Source organism: Calidris pugnax, unplaced genomic scaffold (genome assembly GCF_001431845.1).
Source record: "Calidris pugnax isolate Ruff unplaced genomic scaffold, ASM143184v1 scaffold431, whole genome shotgun sequence".
Classification (NCBI taxonomy): domain Eukaryota; kingdom Metazoa; phylum Chordata; class Aves; order Charadriiformes; family Scolopacidae; genus Calidris; species Calidris pugnax.
The window spans coordinates 357,432-382,358 of NW_015091459.1; the positions used below are offsets into that span (position 1 = coordinate 357,432).

At 53.2% G+C, this 24,927-nt stretch overlaps 1 protein-coding gene across 1 annotated transcript in view; it reads right to left on the reverse strand.

Annotated features, from left to right (window-relative positions):
• Window positions 1-24,104, reverse strand: part of ADAMTS10 (ADAM metallopeptidase with thrombospondin type 1 motif 10) — a 76,495-nt gene extending 52,391 nt beyond the window's left edge. Inside the window, exons 1-3 of the mRNA XM_014961642.1 lie at window positions 23,792-24,104; window positions 10,276-10,618; window positions 2,646-3,010 (exon numbers count right to left, since the gene is read on the reverse strand). Coding sequence (XP_014817128.1) covers window positions 2,646-3,010; window positions 10,276-10,363 — 453 coding nt within the window. The 5' untranslated portion in view covers window positions 10,364-10,618; window positions 23,792-24,104. The remainder of the gene's footprint in view (window positions 1-2,645; window positions 3,011-10,275; window positions 10,619-23,791) is intronic.
• Between the last annotated feature and the right edge of the window lie 823 nt (window positions 24,105-24,927).

Here is a 24,927-nt window from a genome sequence, read left to right on the forward strand (position 1 = left end):
ATTTCGTAGCAAATGTTGTTCTCTCCTGGTTGTGATTTTTTTGATGGTAGGACACGTGTCCTTGGGATCTCATGGTGGGATGAAACACGGCTTTGCTTAAGACAGGGATTTCAGCTCCTGGCTAGGCTGAAGCATGAAGCTCCCCGGGCTGCTCCCTGCAGGCTCCAGCTGCTTTGTCCTGGCCCTGCTGACAGCTCACAGCTCTGTGGGTTTTGGAAAATGGACCACTTTGCCCTTTGCTTCCGACAACTTAAGCCCGGGTGACATTTTCCCCCTCCACTCAGCCTGAGGCTCAGCATGGCATGTCCTCCACAGGAGACGTTGGGATGAGCCTCACTGCCCACCCATCCTCAGGCCGGGGTGACGGTGATGGGGTGCATGGTTGGGAAGATGAGTCCATGGGAGCACGTGTAGATATTGGCAATGCAAAGCCAGGGTACCATGAGCTGTGAGTTATGTTGTGGGTGTTGGAAAACAGAGTGGTTTACAGCAGTATGCCCTGCAGACACAGAAATTGCTCAGGGATGTGGGAGTTCAAGGACAGGAGAATGGCTCAGGGCTCGTTACCCACTTTCAGAGTGTTGTGTTGGATGTTTCTGTTGGTGCAGGCATCCTTCTCCCTTCTCCTCACGCATGGCTCACCCCATAATCAGCATCGGGTTCTTGCTTGTGCCCATTCAACGACACAACACACAACCCTTTTTGCATTTCCAGGGAGTCAGGTCTGTGCAAACATGGGTCACCGTGGGCAGTCTCCCTGTGGCACATGTCACCCTGAGACTTCAGCACCTGAGGACCCTCTTCTGTCCCTGCCTGTCCCCTCTAAGGGGGACCGATGCCTGCCTGGAGGGGACTGTGCTGGGGCTGAGGGATGGCCCCAGTGGATCAGCTGCTGCTGATCAACCAGAGCTCTGCAGCAGATCTTCTCCAGCGGCTAGTACAGCCCCCATTCTGGCAGCTAAAAAAACGCCAGCCTCCTCTCATCCAAATTCCTGACCCTGTGGTCCTCACTAAACCCAGAAGACCTCCTCTCCCTTCCTTGCCGATGTCCATAAGTCTTCAGGGCAGAAGGACAGAGTTCAGCAAAAGGAGAGGTTGTTGGATGACCCTCTGTCCCTCTTCGTGCCTGGCTGTATTTTCCTCTAGACAGCCCCTGGTATCTCTCCAGAGTTAAACACAGCCTGAGGACTAAACTACACCAGCACAAGTGCTGCTGGGCCACTGCTTGCCCTGGACTTGTTGCCTTCTGGTGCCGGAAGGTAGGCTACTGCCAGATCCCTTCTGAGCCAGCAGCATCCAGTTCACCCTCCAGTGCTTTCCCAAACACCACTAAATTGTCCGGGACTTCAGCAGAGTTCCCATCTCCAAACAAAGGGCTAACTGGAGAACCAAGAGTTTATGCAGCTCTGACTTTTGGCTGTGAGGTAGAAACATTAGACTCTATGATATAATGAGTCAGATTCTCATTTCTGTTAATAACCCACAGCACTGTTCTGGCAGTGTCATTTAGCAATAAATCAAAAGTGAATTCTTTCCCATTTGGAAGCTCTTCCACGCTGCCAGAATATTGTGAAGAGGTGGGGCTGTAGCATAAATATGAATCTGGCCTACAGAGTCTTCTTCTACATGTTACCCCTCCAAGGGAGCCATCATCCTTGGGATTCGCTAGCAGGGTATGTTTGCTCCATCCCTCCATCTGGCAGGTCATGAAATGTGCTTTGTGAGCCAGAAATATCAGAAAAATCACAGAAAAAATAAGGATGGAAGTCCTTAATCTTTTGCCAATGCTGGAAGAGCTAATGAATCATACCTGGAGTGTTTTTGAGAGGCATTTGTTTGACCTATTCTTAAAGATCTCCAACGATGTAGGGGCCACGCACTCTCTAGGTAATCTAGTCCAGAGCTGAGCTGTCCTTACCACCAACATCTACCATTAAGCTTCCTTGCTGATATTTTACACCATTAAGTCCAGTCCAAGCTGTTAGGACACGCAAAACCAACCATTCCCACCCTCTTTGCAGCAGCCTTGCTGTTTTTGAGGAATGTCATCTTGTCTCCTCTTGGTGTTCTCTTTTTCCTATTGAAAACCACTGATTATTTCAGTTTTTCCCCCATAAGTCATATTTTTAGCTCCTGAAATCTGCACAGAAGTGACTGGGAGCCCCAGGAATGTAATTGTAAGGATCTGAATGCACTTTTGACACTCTCAGTTGTGCTGTGAAATTCCTGCCCTCCTGCATTTCTTCCTCACTAGCACATGTAAAACATACCTTTTGCTGTTGCTGTTGGAAATGGAGGGGAACGTTCTGAGAGAGCCAGAATAACGGTCTAGAATCTTGATTATCCCATTCCAATTAAAATCAGTGGAAACATGCCCACTAACTTTGGTAGAAACTAGACTACAAGCCAAATGCACATGAGGAACCCTTACAATATAACGAAAAGACGTGGCCTTCTTCACCCTCAACTGACTTTCAATGCCAGCGTGCAATATTCAAACTTGACACCAAGCCCATGCCTTTCTCACCACCACGGACCCACCTGGTGGGACCAAATCAGGTTGTACTTCTATAGCAAAGACCAAAGAAGCTGCAATCTGCTCCAGTTGTTAGTATTCCCTTTGGCTGGGCAAAATGCAGACTCACCAGTCCGTTGCAGTTGCTGATGGCGACCTTTGAGCTCAGGTACTGATCCTGCAGGTGGCCTGCGTAGTGGCAGTCTTCATGGAAATCGTGTTGCCAGTCCACGCCATCTCGCTTCCAGTATTCGACGGTGAAGTGCTCGGCCAGCAGGTTGGAGTGCAGCGTCAAGTTGAGGAGGAACTGGGTTCGGTGGGCAGAGACTTTGTAGAAAACCTGCTGCTCCGATGGCTCGTAGGGCAAGGAGCCCAGGCTGCGCCGAGGGCGCTGCTTCAGCTGGCTTCTCACGTCAAAGGTGAGGAAGTCCCCGTTTTGGTCCACTTGGATGGGGAACGCAATTTCATAGTGATCGAGGCTGGACAGGAACTCCTCTGGGGAGGGAAAGCAAAGAGAGGAGGAATGACATTCTGCAACGAGAGTCAGAGCAAAACACCCAGCAACTTCAGCGTGGAGCTGGCTGTGTCGCAGCAGAACTGAGCCACTGCCAGGGCAAGGCAGAAGGACAAGGTCCTGACACAGAGGGACTGCTCTGCCCAGGCTGCAGGACCCTTGGGGTATTCCCAAAGCCTACAGAGCCTTGGGTTTCAATAAACCTTGAGCCTACAGAGCATGATCTTCCTCCACAGGTGATGGGGAGGAACAGACTGGTCCAAGGGGCCATTCATGACACCCAAATTCTGGCTCTGGACCTGGACTATCCCCATCTCCATTTCCATGGAGATGATCTCTCCATCTCCACTGGGCAGAGGGACCCCAGGGTGTGCAGGGTCACACTCTGTGGTTTGGAGGGTTATTTTAACCTGGATCCTTCCAGTAACAAAGCAATAAGGTCTCTTCAAAACGAGCCGTAACAAGCCTTGGGGCGGCAATGGCTCAGGAGAAGACAGTCTCACTAAGGAACTTCAGAACATCTACAGCTGCCACGTGGACATGCAAACTCTGCTTTGATAACTGGAATAATAACTGTACCCCACCAGCCTCCCCAGTCACAGCTGGATTAGTGCATTAGGTGCTGGGCATCCTCTTAAGAGGCAGAAAGACATCATCCTTGCAATGACCATCTTGCAACCAGAATAAGAGTGAGGGTAACCACAACTCCCCAGCTGAGCTAGAAAGGCAGCAAGAAAGCAAGCCAGACGTCCCAATCCCCCAGCCAGGTCTCTATCTCTGCCACTATCCTGCCTTCCCAGCTCTCCAGCGTGGTGGTCCCTATCCTAACAGCCTGGCTTAGCACCTTCTCTTGGGGCACTCGAGTTTTTGAGCCCGTCTCGTACCACTCAGGAAATGTGCTCTGACAGGGTCAGTGTCCAAACCCTCTGCCTGTGCTTGCACGGTAATGCAACGCTTTTGGGTGTCAAAGCAACTGGCGCTCAGGAACCTCTGCAGAAATTTCTCATTTTCCAAGCAAAATGTCCTGGGGACTGCCAGACTGGATGTGACTGATTCTGCCCCTCTGCTCTGGGCTCGTGAGACCCCACCTGGAGCACTGTGTCCAGCTCTGGAGTCCTCAGCACAGGAAGGACATGGACCTGTTGGAATGGGTCCAGTGGAGGGCCACAAAGATGACCAGAGGGATGGAGCACCTCCCCTATGAAGACAGGCTGAGGGAGCTGGGATTGTTCAGCCTGGAGAAGAGAAGGCTCCAGAGAGACCTTATAGCGGCCTTTCAATATCTGAAGGGAGCTACAGGAGAGCTGGGGAGGGACTCTTTGTCAGGAAGTGTAGGAAGCGACAGGACAAGCGGTGACGGTTTTAAATTGGAAGAGGGGAGATTTAGATTAGTTATTAGGAAGAAATTTTTTACTGTGAGGGTGGTGAGACCTCGGCCCAGGTTGCCCAGAGAAGTTGTGGATGCCCCATCCCTGGAAGTGTTCAAGGCCAGGCTGGATGGGGCTTTGAGCAACCTGCTCTAGTGGGAGGTGTCCCTGCCCAGGGCAGGGGGGTTGGAACTAGATGATCTTTAAGGTCCCTTCCAACTCTGACCATTCTATGATTCTATGACTGGAGGCTCAGCCATCTCCGAGAGCTCTCAGCACCAGGGCCTTCACTGGGAGACATGACAAATCCCACACTGGACAGGAGAGCTTCTCCCCAGCACAGTGCATTCTTCTGAACCCTTCATGGCTGGAGGTTTGCTCATGGAGCAGGAGAGGATTTGCCCTCTTTTCCCTCTGGAATATTCTTACTGTGCTTTCTGCATCCTGTTTGTAGCTGTTTCCTATGCAAACGGGAGAGGCCAGGCTGCTCCAGGGTGGCTGCGCTTCGCCTGGCTCCACAGCACCCATCTTCAAAGCCATCATAAATTTGGACTCCAAATTACACTCTTACCACATGGCAGCACTGGAAAGTTTCCTTTTCCTCTAGTGTGTTTTCCAGTGTGGGAGCCTGACAGAGTGGTTTCCTTGGCCACCGGTAATGGGACAGTCCTTCCCACCAGCTGGGTTTAGGGGTTAGCTCCCATCCTTCCAAACCATAAGCACTTCTGGCACCTCTCCCTCGCCTCGACAAGCCAGAAATAATTATTAGTTTTTTAACTTCCTGTGCTCCAGCTTCTCCTGCATCACACCGCCTTGCCTGTGATGCAGCCAGGCAAACAAGAGTGACTATTTGCACTTAACCAGTGATCTCAGGCTTGGAAAAATTTGCTATCGGAAGTGTCTTGTTTTTCTTTTTCCCTCTCTGCAGTCCACATGGGCTTGCAAAAGGGTGACAAAAGAGGGGGTACAGCAGAGGACTACAAAGACGATGAGGGGCCTGGAGCTCCTCTCTCACGAGGAGAGGCTGAGGGACTTGGGTCTTTTTATTCTGGAGAAGAGAAGGCTGAGGGGGATCTGATCAACACCTATAAATACTTCAAGGGTGGGTGTCAGGAGGATGGGGCCAGGCTTTTTTCAGTGGTGCCCAGGGACAGGACAAGAGGAAACGGGCACAAGCTTGAATAGAAGTTCCACCTAAACATGAGGAGGAACTTCTTCACTTTGAGGGTGGCAGAGCCCTGGCAGAGGCTGCCCAGAGAGGGTGTGGAGTCTCCTTCTCTGGAGACATTCAAACCCACCTGGACACGTTCCTGTGCGACCTGCTCTGGGTGACTCTGCTCTGGCAGGGGGTTGGAGGAGATGATCTCCAGAGGTCCCTCCCAATCCCATATCATTCTGTGATTCTGTGACTCAGAAGGAGCTTTGCACACACAGTGACTAGAAAGGGCATGGGGCCTGGGGCTGTGGTCTCTGATCCTGACCTGCAAGGTATGTTCAGGAGGAAAAAATGTGTCCAGAGCCTGGTTGTGTGTGAAAACCTGGTTTAGACGTAGTGTTGGTCACCAGGCGTCCTCCCAGGGATGTTACTCTGGAAACTGATGCACAGGAAGAGATCAAAGAGCAGTGCCCTGCATCACATGAATGTTTTCGGAAGCGATGCTTTAGGGTGAGGATGCTACAAATGGGGAAAAAATAACCGAGACTTTCAACACAAGTAAGAAGCCAGTGTCCTCATCCAGTGTTACAGCTGGCTCCTTCCTCTCTTCTAAAAATGTGAAAGATTAGATTAGGCTCTAATCGACTAGGACTTCTTTTACTCCCTAACCCTGTGTATTCCACCCAGCATCACGGATGTTCCCTTATTTGCTCATCTCTGCCTTGGTCCTGCTCCTTGTATTACAGACCATACTAGGAGCTCCCAACACCACAAGCAGCACTATTTGGCCCTTCCTTCCTTCCTTCCTTCCTTCCAGAAAAGCCATCACGTTCCCTCTGCCCTCTCAGCCACTTCACGCTGTATAAATAGACCTTGGCCTGAAATGTGCAGTTCTGCACCCACCGTATCAGAAGGGTTTGAGCTGGTGATAAACACCCTGGTGTTTGCAGAGAGCCGTCAAACCGCTTCAGAAGAGATGCTATAAAAAGCCTATTTCCAGGAAAACCTGCCCATGCCTGCGGGGGATACTGGGCACCCCTGAAGGACCACAAACCTCCCAGGAGAGGGCAAGGGAGAAAGCTGGGGAGCAGGAAGGATGGGGTATGGGGAGAGGTACCTCGCTGCCCTCTTTTTGGTGGAAAGGGAGCAAAGATCTGCAGGGACAGGGATGGTGGAGGAAGGGAAAGGGAACTGGGGAGACAGAGGGCTAAGCTGAGCAAGAAGAGAAGGAAGGTGAAAGTGGAGGAAGGAGGATATTATATGCTCCTCCTTGTATGCTCCTTGTATGCTCACCGCTGTCTCTCTCATTATGGAACTGCTTAAAGGATGAAAAGGAAGCAGATGTTTGCTCTGGTCTTGTCACCAGCACAAAGAGGAGCCCCAGCTGCAGCCCAGACACCATTCCTAAGGGATGGCTGTGGAAAACGCTGTGGGATCCCATGGCTTCAGGCTGCCCTGGCATCGTGGCAGTCTCAGTACATCCCCCTAAAGGTCCTCTGGCTTACATGGGGGCCAGGAGCAGTGAGATTAGTAAAAAAGGGGATGCCTAATCTATCACTACAGTTAAACTAAGGCAGAAAATTTCCTTTGGATTAAAAGCCATTCCCCAATAATGAGCGTGTGCTGAATCCTGGGTCAATTATTTCAGCTGCTGTTCCCTGCGCTGTTAAAAGCTGCAGCCCGAGTGTACACATCACAGCTGAATCTTGTTACGTCTCTGCTGGCTTGGAGATGCCTTCAGAGCTGGGCTGCTACTTCCCACAAAGATAATTACAGCTTATGCCTATGATACCTTAATCTTTTTCCTGCATGAAACAAATACACCGATCTGGAGCCGTGCACACGGGGCACGTGAGTCCTGCTCCACCGCCAACTGCAGCGAGTCACTCGGTGGGAATCAGCAGCTTGTTGAAAACACCAACCTTTATTCTCCGTGCCTCCAACTGCTACGGGGAGATAACAGCGTTTCACCCTCTTGAGAGGGTGTTGCAAGGATTATGTACTTACTATCTCAGCAGCGTGGTGAAGAGAAGTGTTGAGTAACACCGATAGCCTGACGCCAACCGTTCCGGATACAGGGAGCCTCAAAAAGTGTCCTGACAGCCAGAGAGGGGCCCGTGGGGCAGCCTGACCCTTGGGACTGCATGGGGACTGGGGAGGGGACAGGTTGGACGTGGCTTTGAGCAACCTGGTCTGGTGGGAGGTGTCCCTGCCCAGGGCAGGGGGTTGGACCTCAGAATCATAGAATTGTCTGGGTTGGAAGGGACCTTTTGGATCATCTAGTCCAACCATTAACCTCACACTGACAAAAGCCATCACTAAACCATATCACTAAATGCTACATCTACCATCTTTTAAATACCTCCTTTTAAATACCTTTTAAATCCTACATCTACCATCTTTTAAATACCTTTTAAATGATGATTCCACCACTTGCCTGGGCAGCTTGTTCCAACGTTTAATAACCCTTTCAGTGTGAAAATTTTTTCCTAATATCCAATCTAAACCTCCCCTGGCACAGCTTGGAGCCATTTCCTCTTGTCCTGTTGCTTGTTCTTTGGGAGAAGAGACAAACCCCCACACTTGATGAGCTTTAAGGTCTCTTCCAACCCAAACCATTCTATGATTCTGTGACAGGCTTCAGTCCTGGCTTGGTGCTCCCAGAGCACCCAGTTGGTGCTCCCACCAACATCATGGGCTTGTCCCCCAGACCTGCCCAGAGGAAGCCAGCATCTAAGAGAACACCAAGGCATTAACTGTCATTTTGGTGAGCCTTCGGGTTTAGACCGAAGTGTATTAATTACCAAGAGGTGCAGGGACTTGGGAGGGAGGGAAGGAGGATCTGAGCTGCCACAGTTGGGATGGGGGCGATCCGGCAGCGAGGTCCTGGTCTGAGCATGATGCTGCAGATGGAGGGAGGTGTGAGCTGATGGAGGTGGGTGGCCCAGAACGAGCCCCCCGGGCACCGCCAGAGGCTTTGGCGAAGAGGACCAGAAATGGTGTTCATTTCAGAGTGGAGAAAATCCACCTGTGTAGCCTTGCACGTTGCAGAGCAGGCAGCTCCGTGTCCCACCGCCTCCCTCCCACCCGGCGCATGCCCACAGCTCTGCCCCACATTGAGCACCAAGATGCTGCTCAGACCCGGGCTTTCAGTTGCCTTTGTTCCCCTTTTCAGTTCTGCTTCACGAGACGAGACACAGTCGTCACAACCGCGGCTCGATGGTGTCACACCACTCAACAGCCCCGGCACGTCACCGACTTTGGCCCTGCCGCAGTTCACTTGGGCACAGCTGGAATTTCAGGCCCCAGCTGGAGCACTGGGACCAGTTCTGGGCTCCCCAGTTCAAGAAGGACAGGGAACTGCTGGAGAGGGGACAGCAGAGGGACACAAAGATGATGAGGGGCCTGGAGCATCTCTCTCACGAGGAAAGGCTGAGGGACTTGGGTCTTTTTAGTCTGGAGAAGAGAAGGCTGAGGGGGATCTGATCAACGCCTGTAAATACTTCAAGGGTGGGTGTCAGGAGGATGGGGCCAGTCTTTTTTCAGTGGTGCCCAGGGACAGGACAAGAGGAAACGGGCACAAACTTGAATATAAGAAGTTCCATCTCAACATGAGGAGGAACTTCTTCACTTTGAGGGTGGCAGAGCCCTGGCAGAGGCTGCCCAGGGAAGTGGTGGAGTCTCCATCTCTGAAGACATTCAAACCCTACTGGACATGTTCCTGTGGGACCTGCTTTGGGTGGACCTGCTCTGGCAGGGGGATTGGACTAGATGATCTCCAGAGGTCCCTTCCAACCTCATGTGATTCCATGATTCAGGATTATGGTTGTGTAATTACATTGCCAGGGTTTTAACATCTCGAACAGATAAATGTCTAACTTCAGACCCCTGCCTTCTTGCCTTTGGCACCTGCTGGGAGTGTTCATTTTGCCACTTAAGAAATGGTCACAAAAGCAAATTAGTTTTAAGCCATTGAACTACCCTGTGTTACCTGCCCCAGCTGTATTTGTACTCCAGGCTGGGCGTGAGGCAGCCCGCCTCACTTCCCAGTCCCTCCAACCCTAACCTGGAATAAAATCACGTACAAAGGCACAAATAGTGTATAAGGGACCCACATCCTGCTTTCCTTGCGATCAGTTGCATGTGTGGCTCTGCACTTAAACACCAGACGTGGGTACAAAGTGCTCACGCCTGAACAGGTCTGAGCATTTACTGTCAAGTGGCACCAACAGAAAAGTGTCTACAAACACAAAGTGCTCCTCCAGCCCGCACATCTGCCCAGGCACAGCTGTATGTGCAGCCTCCAGCAGAGATCTCCATCCCCGGGCGCAGGGGCTGGGGCTGCAGACACACCACCCTCCTGCTAACAAAGCCTCTATTCATCCCGGGATGCGCTGCTCCACCCCGGTGGAAGGGGAGCTTCCTCTGTTGCTACCACATCCCCTTTGCTTTCTGAGCCTGTGTGCAGCCCTTGTCTCACGCAGAATTCGGCAGAAAGTCAAAGAGAGTAACATCCCACAGCAGAACACATCCCCTCCTCGGCGGTCAGTGGAAAACACCCGCAAGCTCAGCAGGAAAAGCAGGGATGGGGGGTGTCCAGGTGTCTCCACCTGCTTCCCAGCACATCATTGTCCCCTCAACACCTCCCCCGGGGCCAGCACTGGGGTTCCTGCCAGCCGAGGTGGCCGGATCCAGCTCCCTTTCCCCGTGGCCAAATCCCTACCTTGTGACTGGAAGGTGTAACCGGGGAAGTTGCACACAGCCGCCGTGAAGATGACAGTCCACGTGAGAAGCCTCCAAGCTATGGCCATGGCGAGCGACGCTTGTCTCAGTGCAGGGAGTGTTGTGCCAGCTGGAAGGGCACCGTCCCAACATGTCTCTCCCTCGGCCAACGCTTTATGTCGAGACAGGAGTCCTGGGTCCCTCCGCAGGCATCCTCGGCCGCTCCGTGCTCTCCCCAAAGCAGCGAGGCCAACGGTGGTGGCTTTGCAGGGTGTGGAGCCCGGGCCAGTGCAGCGGGGCCAGCATGGGCTACTCGGAAGCACAGGCTCTGGGTGGCATCGCCCCTGCGAGGAAGAGGATGAGGGTGAGCGAAGGGGAGAGACGGGCAGAGGGGAAACACAGGACAAACAGGAAGGACACACGGTGGGGAGAGAATGGCATGTGGGGTGAACGAGGTAAACCCCGTCTTAGCGAAGAGCGAGCTGGAAAGAGAGAAAAAGGGGAGAAAAGGATGGGAAGGGGATGCAAACACAATTAAGCACATCAGTTCGCAGCGCTGGAAAGCCACCTTGTCCTGCTATGGGGACACTGCACACCCGGGGGCTCTCCCGGGGACAAACTCTGCCCCAGCATCGCTCTGAGAGAGCCCCAAAGGGCTGGTTTATACCCTATACCTGAGGAAAGGAGCTCAGAATAAATGGGAACTCTTTGTCCTGTGTCAACACCCACGAGGAAGTGCAGACCAACGAGCCTCAGTTACCTGATCTCTCAAAGGAGAGCTCGAAATAAAACCATTAGCAGGTTAGTAGTGAGCAGCAACCTAGAAATCCCCTTGACTCCTGTTTCCCTGGCTTTAAAATACACTTTGATGCCTGTCCCTGCACCGAGAGATGAGCACTTGCATTGGCTAAACCTAAAGAAGTGATTGGAAACAAAAGACCCATTCAGGGAACTCACCCTCAGCTCCATCCACAAACGGATCGCGAGATTCCAATTGTATTTGTTACTTAAAATGATTTGCTAATTGCTTCAGTGAAAGATTTTTGGCCTGCAGATAATTTCCACTCAGTCTGAGGCAATTATACAAAACTCACAGAGCGCTGGAGCGTTGCATAAAAGCCTGTGGTTTTCCTTTCTATCCAGCGATGGGATGACGTAGGCGATGAGTCCGGCACATACCTAACGACCGCCTGGAGAATCCCAAGTATCTGAAGGGCGATGCTCTGCTCCAGAGCAGCCCCACAGCAGAACTCACATGCTCCTGAGACAGATAAATACCTTCTGAAGCCTGATTTCAGACCCGCCTGGTGCAGCAGCTGGTGGTGGAGCACAGCGGGGAAAGGCAGGAGAGATGCTCCCGAGCTGCGGGGAAGGAGAGTTTTGGAAGATGCTGCTCTTCCCAAAGGTGTCAATAGCCAACGGCATGTGTGTGGTCCTCATCCCAACCAGGAAACACTTGGAATAACATCACTTGAACCCGCTCTGCTCTTGTGTGTTTTAATTAGCAAAGGCTAACTACTGGTCAGAGCGCAGAGTGGGAGAGCCTGGATCCTCTCCATCTCCACCACGCTCCCCTGGTGTCCTCAGGGGGCTGCCATTTATTTCTACTTCTCTTTTTTTCCCATCTTTACCGTGTAGTTATTGTTATTTGTGCTGCGGGGGCTTGGAATAACACCCATCACAGCCCAGAGGCTACAGAGGTGAAGTACAAGAAGAAATCAGAGAGGTGACTCCTGCCCCAATAATTAATCTAAATAAATGAATGATATTTCCCTACTAGACAGAAATGCTGGGAGGGTTAACCAGGCGTCTTTAATTCACAATGTGGAGTTCCATATTTTAAACATTGAGATTTTTAACTGTTTATTTATCAGTTAAAATTTTTAATAAGATTTTTAACTGTTTATTTCCAGTTAAAAATGGCCATAGACCATCAGCAAGGCCTCGAGCTGCTCTCCCCAGTCACCTCTGTTGCCACCTGCCAGGTTGTTTTCTGCAAAGCCCGGACACAACACCCACGATGGTGGCCTCAAACTCTGCGCACGCAACCAGCAACTGGGAGAAAAAAACTGCCTGATGGGGGAAATACTGCCTAAATCTCATCTCAGGCTGCTCCACTCACTCATGACCCGTGGAGTCTCCTTCCCTGGAGACATTTCAAACCCACCTGGATATGTTCCTGCATAACCTGCTCCAGGAGGACCTGCTCTGGTAGGGGGTTGGAGATGATCTCCAGAGGTCCCTTCCAACCCCATGTCATTCTGTGATTCTCTAAAGAGATGCAGGCAGTGGAGGTGAGAAGGTTGGACAAGAATTCTTCTGCCCTGTTTCACCACAACACAAGGATGCCAAGAACAGCACCGGGGGTCCGTGAGGCCACATCCAGTATCCTGCGTAGTGTCACCTCCCTGGCACAGAGAGGACAGAGCCAGGGCTGCAGCAAGGCAGGGCCATGTCCCACGGATGCTGCTGCTGCTCTGTGCCTGCTCCCCATCAACTGGAAACGGGAGAAGGCGAAAGGAAAGCCGGGCGTGCTGCGGCCCCTCTCCTAAGTCAGCATTTTTCAGCATCTATAAAAGCTTGAGATTCCAGCTTTTAAGTCCTGTCACAGCTCCAAGGTCCGTGGACAGAAAGACGCTCAGCTGAAGTATATTTTTTCTCCCGGGCTTCACACTACTGATTTTTCTTGTTTTCCAGCTGTTGAACCCACTTCCTCGAGGCTGTCCTCATTTCCTATCCTTCCTCCACCTCTCCGCGACCCTGAGCTGCGGTGGCCATGCCCCGTGCCCTCCTCTCCTCTCTCCCCTTCCCCTTCCACCCCGGCTCCTCGGCATCCACCGGAGCTGGAGCCGGGAGGGAGCTGCAGGAGCCCTGACCCTGGGGGAAGGAGGCAGGTTTGGAGCAGCACAAGGCAGGAATTACAGCTGCAAAATTCCCCTCAGACGGGCTGGGGGACGGGCCCGGCTCCAATTCCTCCCCGCGAACAGCAAGGGAAACATGGCCCCTTCCAGCACCGCTTCACTTCCCAGACCCCGACGAGCCCTTCTCCTGCAGGAGAAGGACCCGTACGGAGGAGAAAAGAGCCGGAGGAGCCCGGGCTCCGTGGCTGCTTTGATACATCCAAATTTTTCCATAACCTCACTTTTCACATTGCGCCTTCTCAAGCGGCAGCGACAGGACAAGGCCGAGGAGCCCGGGCCCGCACAGGGCAGGGTTGGGTGGTGGTGGGACACCAACCGGCCTCTCGCCGGTGGGGATGGAGGCACGGGGTGACCTCTCCGGTCTCGTGCCTCCCTCAGCTTGGGCCGGTTCCGATTTGCTCCTTCCCGAGGAATTCGTTGTCCTTGGCCGGCGCCCCGCGGGCGGCTGACGCTCCCCGCTCCCCGCGCCAAGGTGGCTTTCGCCGCTTGAACCCGTGGGCCAGGACCAGGGGTGGGGAGGACAACGCCGCCGGAGCCGGTGGTGGTGGCTTCCAGGTCACCTCTTCCTACACCAAAACCACGCGAGACAGGGCCAGGGGGGAGGGGAGGGAAGCTGGGGAGGGGGCTTAAAATCCAAGCTGGAATAAAGCAAAAAAAAAAAACCAAAAGAGAAGAGAAAAAAAGAAAAACAGATGACAACTGTTACTAATTTCAACATCGGGGCTGCAGACAGAATTCCCTGAAAGCCCGGCTTTTTGGCCGGGGAGGCAGCTTTATGGGAAGGTAATAGGAAGCAGATGGGCTCTGCTCGGGGCCAAGAGGAAGGTTCAAGGTGCCTCCTAGTGCAGAGAAGAGGAATTTAACTGCTTTTAAAGATGCAGGGCCCGGCAGCTTCCAGGTTTCTCATCCAACTTTTGCAAATTATGAGCTCAGGTGTCCTTTTCCCTTTTTTGAGAGAGAAATAAATACAAACACAGATTGCTGCTTCAGCTTTCCCCAGTGGGAGGAAATACTTGCAGTGCCCCCCCTGTCCCCCCCCAACTCCAACCCCTGGCCCTTCCACCGACACCTTCCCGAGGTGCAGCGTGGGGAGCACCCCAGGGCTTCACCCCCACAGCAGGGCTGGGCTCTGCCACCAGCAACGGGTTTGTGAATGAATGAAAGTCACCGGCCCTCATGGTTCCTTCTCCTTTCTTCTAATGAGTACTGGCACTTCCTTCCACAGCGGGGTTATCATGGTGCCATGTCCCACAGCTTGGCCAGCTTCAGCCCCGGCTCCTTCCTGACCCTGCAAATGGGCTGAGCAGCACTTCATAGAACCATAGAACGGTTTGGGTCAGAAGGGACCATAAAGATCATTGAGTTCCCACCCCCTGCCCTGGGCAGGGACATCTCCCACCACACCAGCTCGCTCCAACCTGCCCTTGAACCCCTCCAGGGATGGGGCAGCCACAGCTTCTCAGAGCAACCTGGGCCAGGCTCTCACCACCCTCACACCAAACAAGTTCTTCCCCACAGCTCATCTCCATCTCCCCTCTTTCAGGGTCAAACCCTTCCCCCTCCTCCTAGGGCTCCCCTCCCTCATCCAGAGTCCCTCCCCATCTCTCCTGGAGCCCCTTGAGGGACTGGAAGGGGCTCCAAGGTCTCCGCGGAGCCTTCTCTTCTCCAGGCTGAACCCCCCCAACTCGCTCAGCCTGTCCTCACAGCATCTCTGTGGCCTCCTCTGGACCCATTCAGACCCCACAGCAGGGCAGATCCATGGCTGTTGGGCAGAGCCCCTGCAAACACAGCACTGTAGATGTTTCTGCTCCTCCATCCATTCCATGTTGAAATTATCCTACCAGTTCAACAGTTATCATTGGGAGGAAGAGCTGCAAGCACACAACTTACTCCACAGGTCTTATTTTCTTTGTAAACCATGCTAAAACCAGTGGGGACTGCAGGGTGCTGGGATGTGTGGCTCATGGCCATGCCCATGCCACGGAGAGGCCCTTGGCAGCAGAACCATCAGATTTCTCAGGCTTTGCCCACCACCCACATGGACTCCCCTCTCCATGCAGAGGGCTCTTACCACCTGCCTGCTACCACAGCCACCCACCATGGCCACACAGCAAAACTCTGATCCCAAAGCCACCATGTTTTCTGTAAAAACAACCCCCTTCTCACCTTCTGTTGCTGTTTCATGGAGTCTCACAAGTTTTGGCTGTAAACCCTCGGCTGATATCTATTTCCCAACTAGGCTGCAAGGCAGAAGGACAACTCGTCCTCATGGTCTCCAGGACTGTCCCCATTTCACACTCAGGGGACTCTCAGAAAACCACCACGTGCCTGTCGCTGCCTGACCCACGGAGCTGAGCACCACTTGGGTTGGAGCAAGGGGACACCAGGACCACCAGCTCCATCTCCACCCCCCTGCGAGAGCGAGCATGTGGGAGGGCTCACAAAAAGCGTGAGGGATGAGGAAAATGTTTAATTGGGGACTGGAATGTCTTCAATTAAAGGCCCCGGTGAGCTCTGCCAGGCGGTGGCTGAAGGTAGCCCTTCCTGGGGCTCCAGAGACACCTCAATGGCACCTTCGTGTCAGAGCCCCACAGAGAGCTGTGTGTGCCCACAGCCACCACCAAGGTCTCCAGCACGTATCCGAGGGCAGGCAACAGAAAGCCACCCCTGGTTACCCAGGCCGGCCCTTTCGGTGCAAGAAAACACACAGTCAAATGGCTCCAGCCAGATATAAAAAAAACCACATACCAAAACCCAGAGTCTTCAAGAAAAATTAGTTGGTTTTCCCACAATTTCAACCGAGCCCATCAAACATCAACTTCCACACAGCCGGTCTGCCTGCCTGATTTAACAGGCTTCTTGTCCGGATCAGAGGAGTGGGCAATGTCAGCCAGTCACTACTGTAGCAAGAAATCAGAGCTCAGCCCTTACACCCAGGCATGGATAGGTCCTATTTGCAGTTCATGGCCAAAGGAGACATCTTGGTCTCCCCCCACTCCTCTCAGCAAATCCATCTCTCCCATCTCCACCAGCACCTCTCTATTTGCCCAGGGAGGTGGCTGAGTCACCATCCTTGGATGAGTTTAAGAGTCGTTTAGATGTGGTGTTGGGGGATGTGGTGCAGGGGAGAACTTTGCAGAGTAGGGCAGATGGTTGGACTCGATGATCCTGAGGGTCTTTTCCAACCTGAATGATTCTACGATTCTATTTCCAGTCTGAGGAGAGGAAGGGCAGGGCAGTGGGGGACGAGGAAAGCCACCGACGACACTCCTGCCTCCTTTCCTTGAAACAGCTCCCAAATCACGTCTCACCATTTCTACCCCCCTCCTCCTCACTCCGGCTCCGTGCACCCCAGGCCATGGCAACCAGCAGGTCCCTCCCTGTAGGCACTGGGTTTGCCAAAGCAGCAGTGTGCTTGTTGCTGGCCAGGGGCTACTGGCCTACTTCACTCCCCCCCAAGGGCAGTGGGCGTTTTTTGCACGCCCAGTCACCACCCCAGCTCCCAGCAGGTTCCTGCGTGTCCCTGAGGATGGAGCAAACAGCACTACTCCCCCCGGCCATGGTGCACCTCCTGTGGAGAGGCCAGGGGGATGGTGAGCACGAGGGTGGACGCAAAGCGCCCTGAGACCTCCCCAGCTTTCGGCTGGAGACTGTCCTGAGATTCCCCACAAAATATTTGGCTGGCCTGCTGAGCTGAAAACACGCTGAGCTGCAGATGGCAGAAGTCTTTCCGCAGTCACCCTGCCAGCATGACAGGACTTCCACTGGGAAGTCATTTCTCAGCTCCAGAGTAGCATTACGGGTTAAAAGCAGAAAACTCAGCAGCTCCCTGCTCGGAGCACGGGCTGCAGAATGCCAAAAACGGGTTAAAGTCACAGGTCTGCAGAACTGAAAACAAGAGCTTGAACCTTAATCTGCTTTGCTGCTCCAAGCCTGGCCTCTCGCGGGGCACGGCAAGCAAAGAATTAGAAACACGTAGTTATCACTGCTCACCAGAAAACAGCAGCCTCCAGCCATGGGATGGTCACTGCCTACACTGCTCTGCAGACACCCTTTAGGATCCCCTCGCCGTCCCTCTGGTTGCTCCTGGAGCCCAGGCTGGAATAAGGAGAAGGGCTTTTGCCTTCCCCTTTCTCTCTGGGAGGGGACCGACGGCACCCGCTGCCACCCCCCTCCCTTGTAAGGGCTCCTTCATCTCGCCCCACGAGCCTTTCTTTGCAGATGCCCACCCTGGCAACCGCGGGGTCAAATTCAGAGTTTGCCTGGAGAAGAAACCCTGCTTTCCCAGCGTTTCTCACTGTTAAAATCAGACCCAGCCCCCTCCAAAGGCGCTCACCAGCAACGTGGGAAATCCAGACTGATGCTGAACCCCGAGGACCAGGGGTCTGAGCCCGGGTCTCCGTCCCACTGCCAGCCCCCCGGGTGAGCAGGGGAACACCCTGGCTGCCTGGGGACCACCAGTTCCCCCCCCCTGGCTCGCTGCGGGGCTCCCCACCGGGCCCTGCTGTTCTCCAGCCGGGCACACCCTCCATCCCTTTGTACAAGCTTCACAGGGGCTTGGGCTCGCTCCAGGACTGTGTGGGAGTATTTTTTTTTTATTTTTTTTCTTTAAAACACGAGAATTGTTTTACAGCTAAGTTTATTCAGTGGGAGCCTAGTGAGAAAAGGACTGATTTACCCTCCTCGCTCCTCTCCGAAATCCAACGGGATCTTCAATTTCACTGGCGAAGGGGCAAAGAAGAAGAACCCCAGGGCAAAGCGAGGGCATCGGAGGGGAGAGCTGGGAGCGCCGACCTCTCTCCGGCACCGATGGCTCCGCTTCGCTTTCTGGAAATCCTATCTCTCTGTTACATAAGGATCTGGCCCTATCTGGAAAGCCGGGGTCACTGCATCTCTCCAAGCGTGGTGAAACACTTGGAGGTCCTCAACAGGAGAGCGCGAGAGAAGCGCCAGCTCATACCAGCATCGGGGAGGGGTGTTCAACACGGGCCAGTGCCACCCCCGGGGCCAAGCCCCAACCTCACTGCTAACTGCAACCAGAGGTAAGGTGGCTCCCAAGCAACCCAGTGGCAGAGGACTGGGTTCTTCTCGGCCGTTGGGACTTCTTTTGCTTTAAGGAGATGGCTCCACCAAGCAGGTCCACTTTCAGACGAGACTTATGCAATAGTTTGGAGCCGCTCCATGTGACCCAGACTTGCTGGCCCCCTGCCACCGCTCTCCTTGCTGCCTTCAGCCAGGCACAAAACAGCAGAATTAAAAAGACGACGGAGCAGTCACCGAAAGAAAGCGTGTCTCGCCTGCCATGCAGCGCCCCGGCCAACTACACGTGTGTCCCACGCGTGTACGCACGCACATGTCAGCCACACGCAACTGTGGGTGTTTGTGCGTGGCTGAGGATACACGCTGTCCTGATGAGGACACATGTCTGTGTTTGGTACCCACCAGCCCCTCTGCTGCCATAACACACCGGTGATACCTCTGGAGATGCCGTGCAGGAACGCTGCCTTTATTCCTGCCATCTCCATGTCTGTGTGACTGCCTTCACAAAACTACCCCTTCTCTCTGCGGGGTTCAGGAGAGAATCCACACCCCCAAGCAGCTCTCTCTGCACCAGCACGGGGGCAAGCAACAGGCTGGAGATGCCAGGAGCCATCCCCAGGCTCTCAGAGGGGCCGGGAGCAGGCAGGGAACAGCCCGGCACAGCCATCTGCATCCATCCCAGCAGATCTGGCTCCAGCATCAGCCCTCCAGCAGCCTCTGTGCTTACACAACAGCAACGCAAGGCACCCAGCCCTGGGGTTGCATAAAGACAAACACCCTCCCGTGCCAAGGCCGAGCTCTACTCACCTGCATTAACCGGCACCGGCTCCCTGCGGGAGGGATCTGCTCTGAGAAAGGGACGTGCTGTTCGTCCCAGTTCAGGCTGCAGTATGTTTTACACAGTCACACCTCACAAAGGGCTGTCACAGATCACACACCACATGTGGCATCCTAAATTACAGAATCAGAGAACGTTTTGCATCAGAAGGGGCCTTAAAGCTCCCCCAGTGCCACCCCCTGCCCTGGGCAGGGACACCTCCCACCACACCAGGTTGCTCCAAGCCCCCTCCAACCTGCCCTTGAACCCCTCCAGGGATGGGGCAGCCACAGCTTCTCTGGCCAACCTGGGCCAGGCTCTCACCACCCTCACACCAAACAAGTTCTTCCCAAGAGACTCCTTTGTCAGCCCAGCCTTGGGCAAGGCCATTAACCCCCCCATCTGCAGAGCTGTACCTGTGCTGGGACACTCAAAGACATGTCTGGACACCAGACTGGGAGTGTGATGCCAGAGGGCAGAGCCCCACAACAGCTCCTCTCATTGCCTGCCACACCATGTGCACCCACGGCACAGTGTATCCTCACATGCTTAAGCCAAGTGAGCCCTACTGAGCTTCCCAAGGAGAGCATCTGAGGTGCCTCCTGCTTCCCAGAAGGGCTGTGAGAAGCACCATGGGACCTGCAGTGAGCACTGAGGTCAGTAGCTCCTTCTGCCACCATCACAGTACAGCATCCTCCGGCACAGCATCCCCTGGCACAACAGTCTCCAGCACCCACTGCAGATTTGGTCCTGATCTTTGAATCAAAGATCAACCAAGGTTGTAAGGGACTCAAGAGGATCTCTGGTCCCACTCCACCCTCGGAACAGGGTTAACTTTGACGTTGGATCAGGTTTGGATCACAAAACCCAAGTTGTCTCAGGGGTCACCTACAGAAGTGGCTTGGAGGACACGTGGTTTGCTAAGGAGCAGGATCCTGAAGAAGCAGGGTCAGTTTGGACCACGCTGCTCTTCCAGGAAATCAGAAACGGGTCCTTTCAGAGAAGTGGCTGCATCGTGGTGACACAGAGAAAGGGAGAGGAGCCCTGGCTGGCCAGAGAGGTGGCTTGTCCTGATCTGCTGTACCTGCCGTGCTGTGCGCCTGGCTGTGTGTGGGACCGAGCTGACCCCCTGCAGACATGCAGGACACCCAGAGGACGTTAACACAAGCTTCTCTGCCACCCCCATGGCTCCTGCCACTGTCCCCGTGGCCTCCCCACGGGCAGGGGGAATGCCACCAGCTTCATTTCACAGCAGGTCAAACCAAAGCAAACAGAGAAGTGGTTTGGCGCCAGGCGAGCAGGCAGTTTGTGCCAGAGCACAGGGACCCCCACGCTGTCACCCCATCGTGCGAGGCAGCGTGACAGTAACAGCAAGCACCCACAGACCTCCAGGACACCTCACCACGGAGGACGGTGCCAGGGGAGCTGTGCAGCAGGATGAAGCCCTGCAGACCCCATCAGGCTATGGACAGCCCCCAGCCCCTGAAGGTCTGGAAGGATCTGCAGATGGTTTCCAGGCTCCAGCTCCCTTAAGCGAGCTCCATGAGATGTGCTCTGCAGAGTTTATGGGCCCTTTTCCCCTCCCTGCAGGTTCTCTGCTCAGGGAAACACATGGCCCAGATGGTTTGGATTTGGCAGGGTATGGCAACAGAAAACACGCCGACTCACAAGCACGTGTGGCTTCCTAACGAGGAAGCTCCAGCCCAAAGGCCACCGAGTGCCTCTCCCTGTGCCCACTGTGGAGGAGCTGCCTTTGTTGTTGGCCAGGAAATGAAGAGCCACTAACCCCGATAGGGCTGAACTCATCATTCGCACTGTGGTTTTGACCAAAGCCACTTCAGAGTGAAGCCTTGGTCCTGTCGAGGTCAGTGGCACAAGTCCCACAGTTGGGATTTCACCTGCGAGTTCTGCTCAGCTGGCACCCAACACTTGGGAATGTTTGAGTTCAGAAGGATTTGCAGAGGAATACATTCATTTCAACTCATTTTCCCTTTAAAAATTAAGCTACGATGGAAGAGCAGGAAACACAAGAGCAGTAACAGTGGCCTGGGAGGACAACCAGAGGGAGGACAACCAGAAGTGTAAAGGGGGTGAATAGTCAGACACGGCACAGCCCCAGCACTCCTTCCCCAGCCTGGGAGAAGGCAGAAGGTAAGAGAGCAGCAGGACCGGAGCTGCCGATGGAGACCCTGCCGTTAACACGTGCCACTGACATTGCTCCACTGGAGCCCGATGGAGCCAAAATATTTTGGCAGAGTTTCTGGGTGGAGAATCTCCCAATTCTGGAATTGGTTGCAGACTTCAACGAAGGCACGCGCAGCAACCAAGATGGGAAAATTTCCTTTGATGGAGTCCCTTTAAAACCTCCTTCAGTGTTGAAAAATGGGTCTGTATCCAGGCTGGTGGTTTTCCATGTTTCTCACTCCCCAGACGCTGCATGAGCTCCAACCCACCCCCAGATTCCCGGGAAACATCCGCGACCGCTCGCCCTGCAAACATCTCCTACGGCAGTGGGGTCAAGCAAAGATCTTTCCGACCTGCATATCTCCAGCACATCTGAGCTGACATCACCCCCATCACTTGCGAATCATTTCTGAAAACTCAACAAATTTGGTCCAAATTCTGTTTGTTTTAAGTTCATTTGTGTTAACTTGAGATCTAGGCAGGACAGGACGTGACAAACACATCCTGCGGTGGTTCTGGCTTAGAACGAACTAATTGCTGGAAACTTGGCAAGAAAAGTGGTTTTTGGAGTTGGGGGTTTCAGATAAGCCTTAGAGAAGCGCTCGAACAGAACCATCCCCTGGGTGGGCCTGATGGGACCTGCAGCGAGAAGCCCTCCATGGAGCTGCTCCTCTGGGCAGCTGGGCCCACACTGTCCCTGGAGGAGGGGGATGGATGAAAAGCACATTTACTCCTCCCCGTCGCAGTCTCTTGGGTGGCCTCGAGGCGCGGGTGATATCGGGGCCTCTCCTGTTGCAGGTTTGCACGTTGGTGCCCAAAAGGCCTTTCGCAGGAGGAGCAGACACCGTTTGTGTTGCGCGGGTGACACCTCCCCTCGGGCCTACGCTTCACCCCACAGGCCCAGCCCCAGCTTATCGGGGTCTCCCCCTGCCAAGTGAAACAGCTCGGCCCCCGGAGCCTTCTCTGGGAGAAACATGATTTACAGGAGATGACAGGACCTTTCCCATTCCACCCAACAAGGCAGCCGCTCGGGGAATGCGGCTGGAGACGGCACCGGCCCACGCCGGGGGGGGTCTGCAGGGATGCCAGGAGGAGAAGGGAAGGAGAAGGTGATGCCCCAGGGGCCAAACGGGAACAAGGGGGAAAAAGAGGATGGAGCAACTCTACATGTTCCATATATGGAGAAACTTCGTGACACTGGAACAACCTCCCAAGAACTGGAGGAAGCCTCAGGATGGAGACATCTCAGACAAGTCCGGGCAAGGCTGTGGCGAGCGGAGCCCGGGGAACACCATCGGGGTGTTCGCCGGCCGGGGAACTTCCCTTTCTACCATCTACAGCATGGGGTGGGGGGGGATACCAGAAATGAAGAAAGACTTCAAAAATCTCCCCGCTCTCGCCCGGCATGCGCTGGATCACACGCTGTCACCACGTGAGCTCTGCCAAGGGGAATAGTAATGACCAGGAGAAGCAGCAGCTCGTTGGTGCGGCCGAGCCAACACGGGTGTTGGCATGGACTGGAAGGGGAACACAAAATAACCCCCCAAGGGTTACATCCTTGTGTCTGCTTGACCGGAAAAGTTTCCCCCCCCCCAAAAAAAAAAAACGAGCCTGCATGTGAAATTTTGAATTTTGCGGCGGTACCTGCCCCCCAGCTCCCCCCAGCCCCACGCTCCCTCCCACCTCATCCTGCAAGACATCGGCCAAGGTTATTTTATAAACTCCCCTCTATTTATAGCACAGCTCCTTCAGCTCTAATGAGATTATCTTCTGGCATTTCACCATCACTAATATTTACTTTGATGTTTAAAATAACATGTTCCGAGGGATTGATCTCTTTTTTAAAAAAACCCAAACAACAAAACAACCTTTTAAAACATAATCAAAGCAAAGACGTACACCGCTGGGGCAAGGGGGCCAAACGCCCGGTGATGCACATGAAGTCAATGACATTGCAACTGTTTCAGGGCAGCCAGTTTATAATCCTCTGAGCAGAGCGTTGGGGAGGGAAGGAGGCATTGGCAGCTCCTGAAGATGGAGAGAGACAGGGAGAGGGAGCGCGGGATGTGTTTATTCTCAGGAACGAAGAACAGCAAGGAACGGACGATTCTGTGGCAGGGATTGGAGCTGCTGCTTTCTGAAATCCAGAGCTTTGCCCACGGCAGCTCCGCGTAAAAGATTCATATTTTAGAGCAGCAAACATGCCTTCGGATGGCTTAATGCAATAAAAAAAGAAAAAAAAGAAGAGCGGAGCGGTGCAAGGATAGGGGGAGGTGAGGGAGACAGCGCGAGGGCAGATGCCTGACTCCTGCTGTCTGCAGACACTCTGAAACACAACCCTGCATTTTTATGGAAACTCTGAATGTTGGAGAAGGGTGAACATGGTTTTCATTCTCATAAATGTTTTTTCCAGTGTGCAATGCTCCTCGGGCTCATTCCTTCTCCGGAGAGACAGTTCTGATTTCAAAGAACATTCGCGTTCCCTCCACCCCAGACCACCCCACTCCAACCTCAAAGCGCCTTCTCTGGAAAAATTATTTTAAAGAGTGTTTTACCTTTTCGAGTGTTTTCCCTTCTTTCTTCTTTTTCCCCTTTTAATTCCTTGAGCTGCCTTTTTTTTTTTTTCTTCTTTTTCCTTTTTTTCTTCTTCCCAGCAGCAGCCAAAAGCTTCTCTCTCCCCCTCAGTCCTGCGCGTGTCAGAAAGTTTCCAGGCTGAGGGTTTATGTCGCCTTCCTCAATAACCTTCTTCTGTCAGACCCAGGCAGCGCTGGAGCAAGAGGCTTTGCTAAAAAGTCTCCTTTCAGGAAGTGAGCAGTAATAAGAGAGCGGCTCGGAGGCAGCATGTATAGGGGCTGCTCGAAAAAAAAAAAAAAAAAATCTCAGGAATTTTGCCAGGATTATCCAAAAAAAAAAAAAAAAAAAAAGAAAAATCGCCAAACCCACAAGGCTGTAGAAGTCCCGCCCTGACTGCTGACATCAGTGCAGAAGGCAGGTCTTGCCTGAAAGAGTATAAAACTAATCAGCTAAAGGCTTTCTGAGAGGGAGCGGGCAGAGATCTCCCCTGGGCAGCCCCCAGGCCGGTAAAACATCCCAATACAAGAAAAGAGCTCTGCTGACGGTGGCAGAGAGCAGACAAAACAGATAAAGCCAGGGGTTTTGTTGGGTTTTTGGGGGGTTTTTTGGTGGTTTTTTTTTTTTTCACCCAACAACACACAACACTCCCATCCTTCATTTTAACCGTAGCTTTCAAAATGCATTTCAAAAGCCAGTGTAAATCTGATGAAACGGCCCTAACAAAGGCTGCGGTGCTCTATGGTAATGTCAGGCATTGGCTTTAACATTAAAAAAACCCGCAAGAATTTGCTAATGTTTTAAGAAGTCCCTTCCCTCCCAAGTTACATCATTTTCGCTCTGCTGGCTCTTGAGATACCGTAATTTCTCTTGTTCTGCTGCCACCGTGGAGTGTCCCACAGAGGACAATACATTTCTAAAGCAAAGAATAAACATTGCAAATAGTAAAATACTGCTTGTTTAAAAACAAAGCCCTCTCAGGACACATAAAACAATAAGCAACAATAAAGGGCAGGAACTAATTTCCTTCTTCCTTCTGAGGTTGTCTTTTCTTTGAGTTTAGAAAGCTGAATATATAGGCCATGGTGAAGAGGGAATTACCTGGCAATTCTGCAAATAT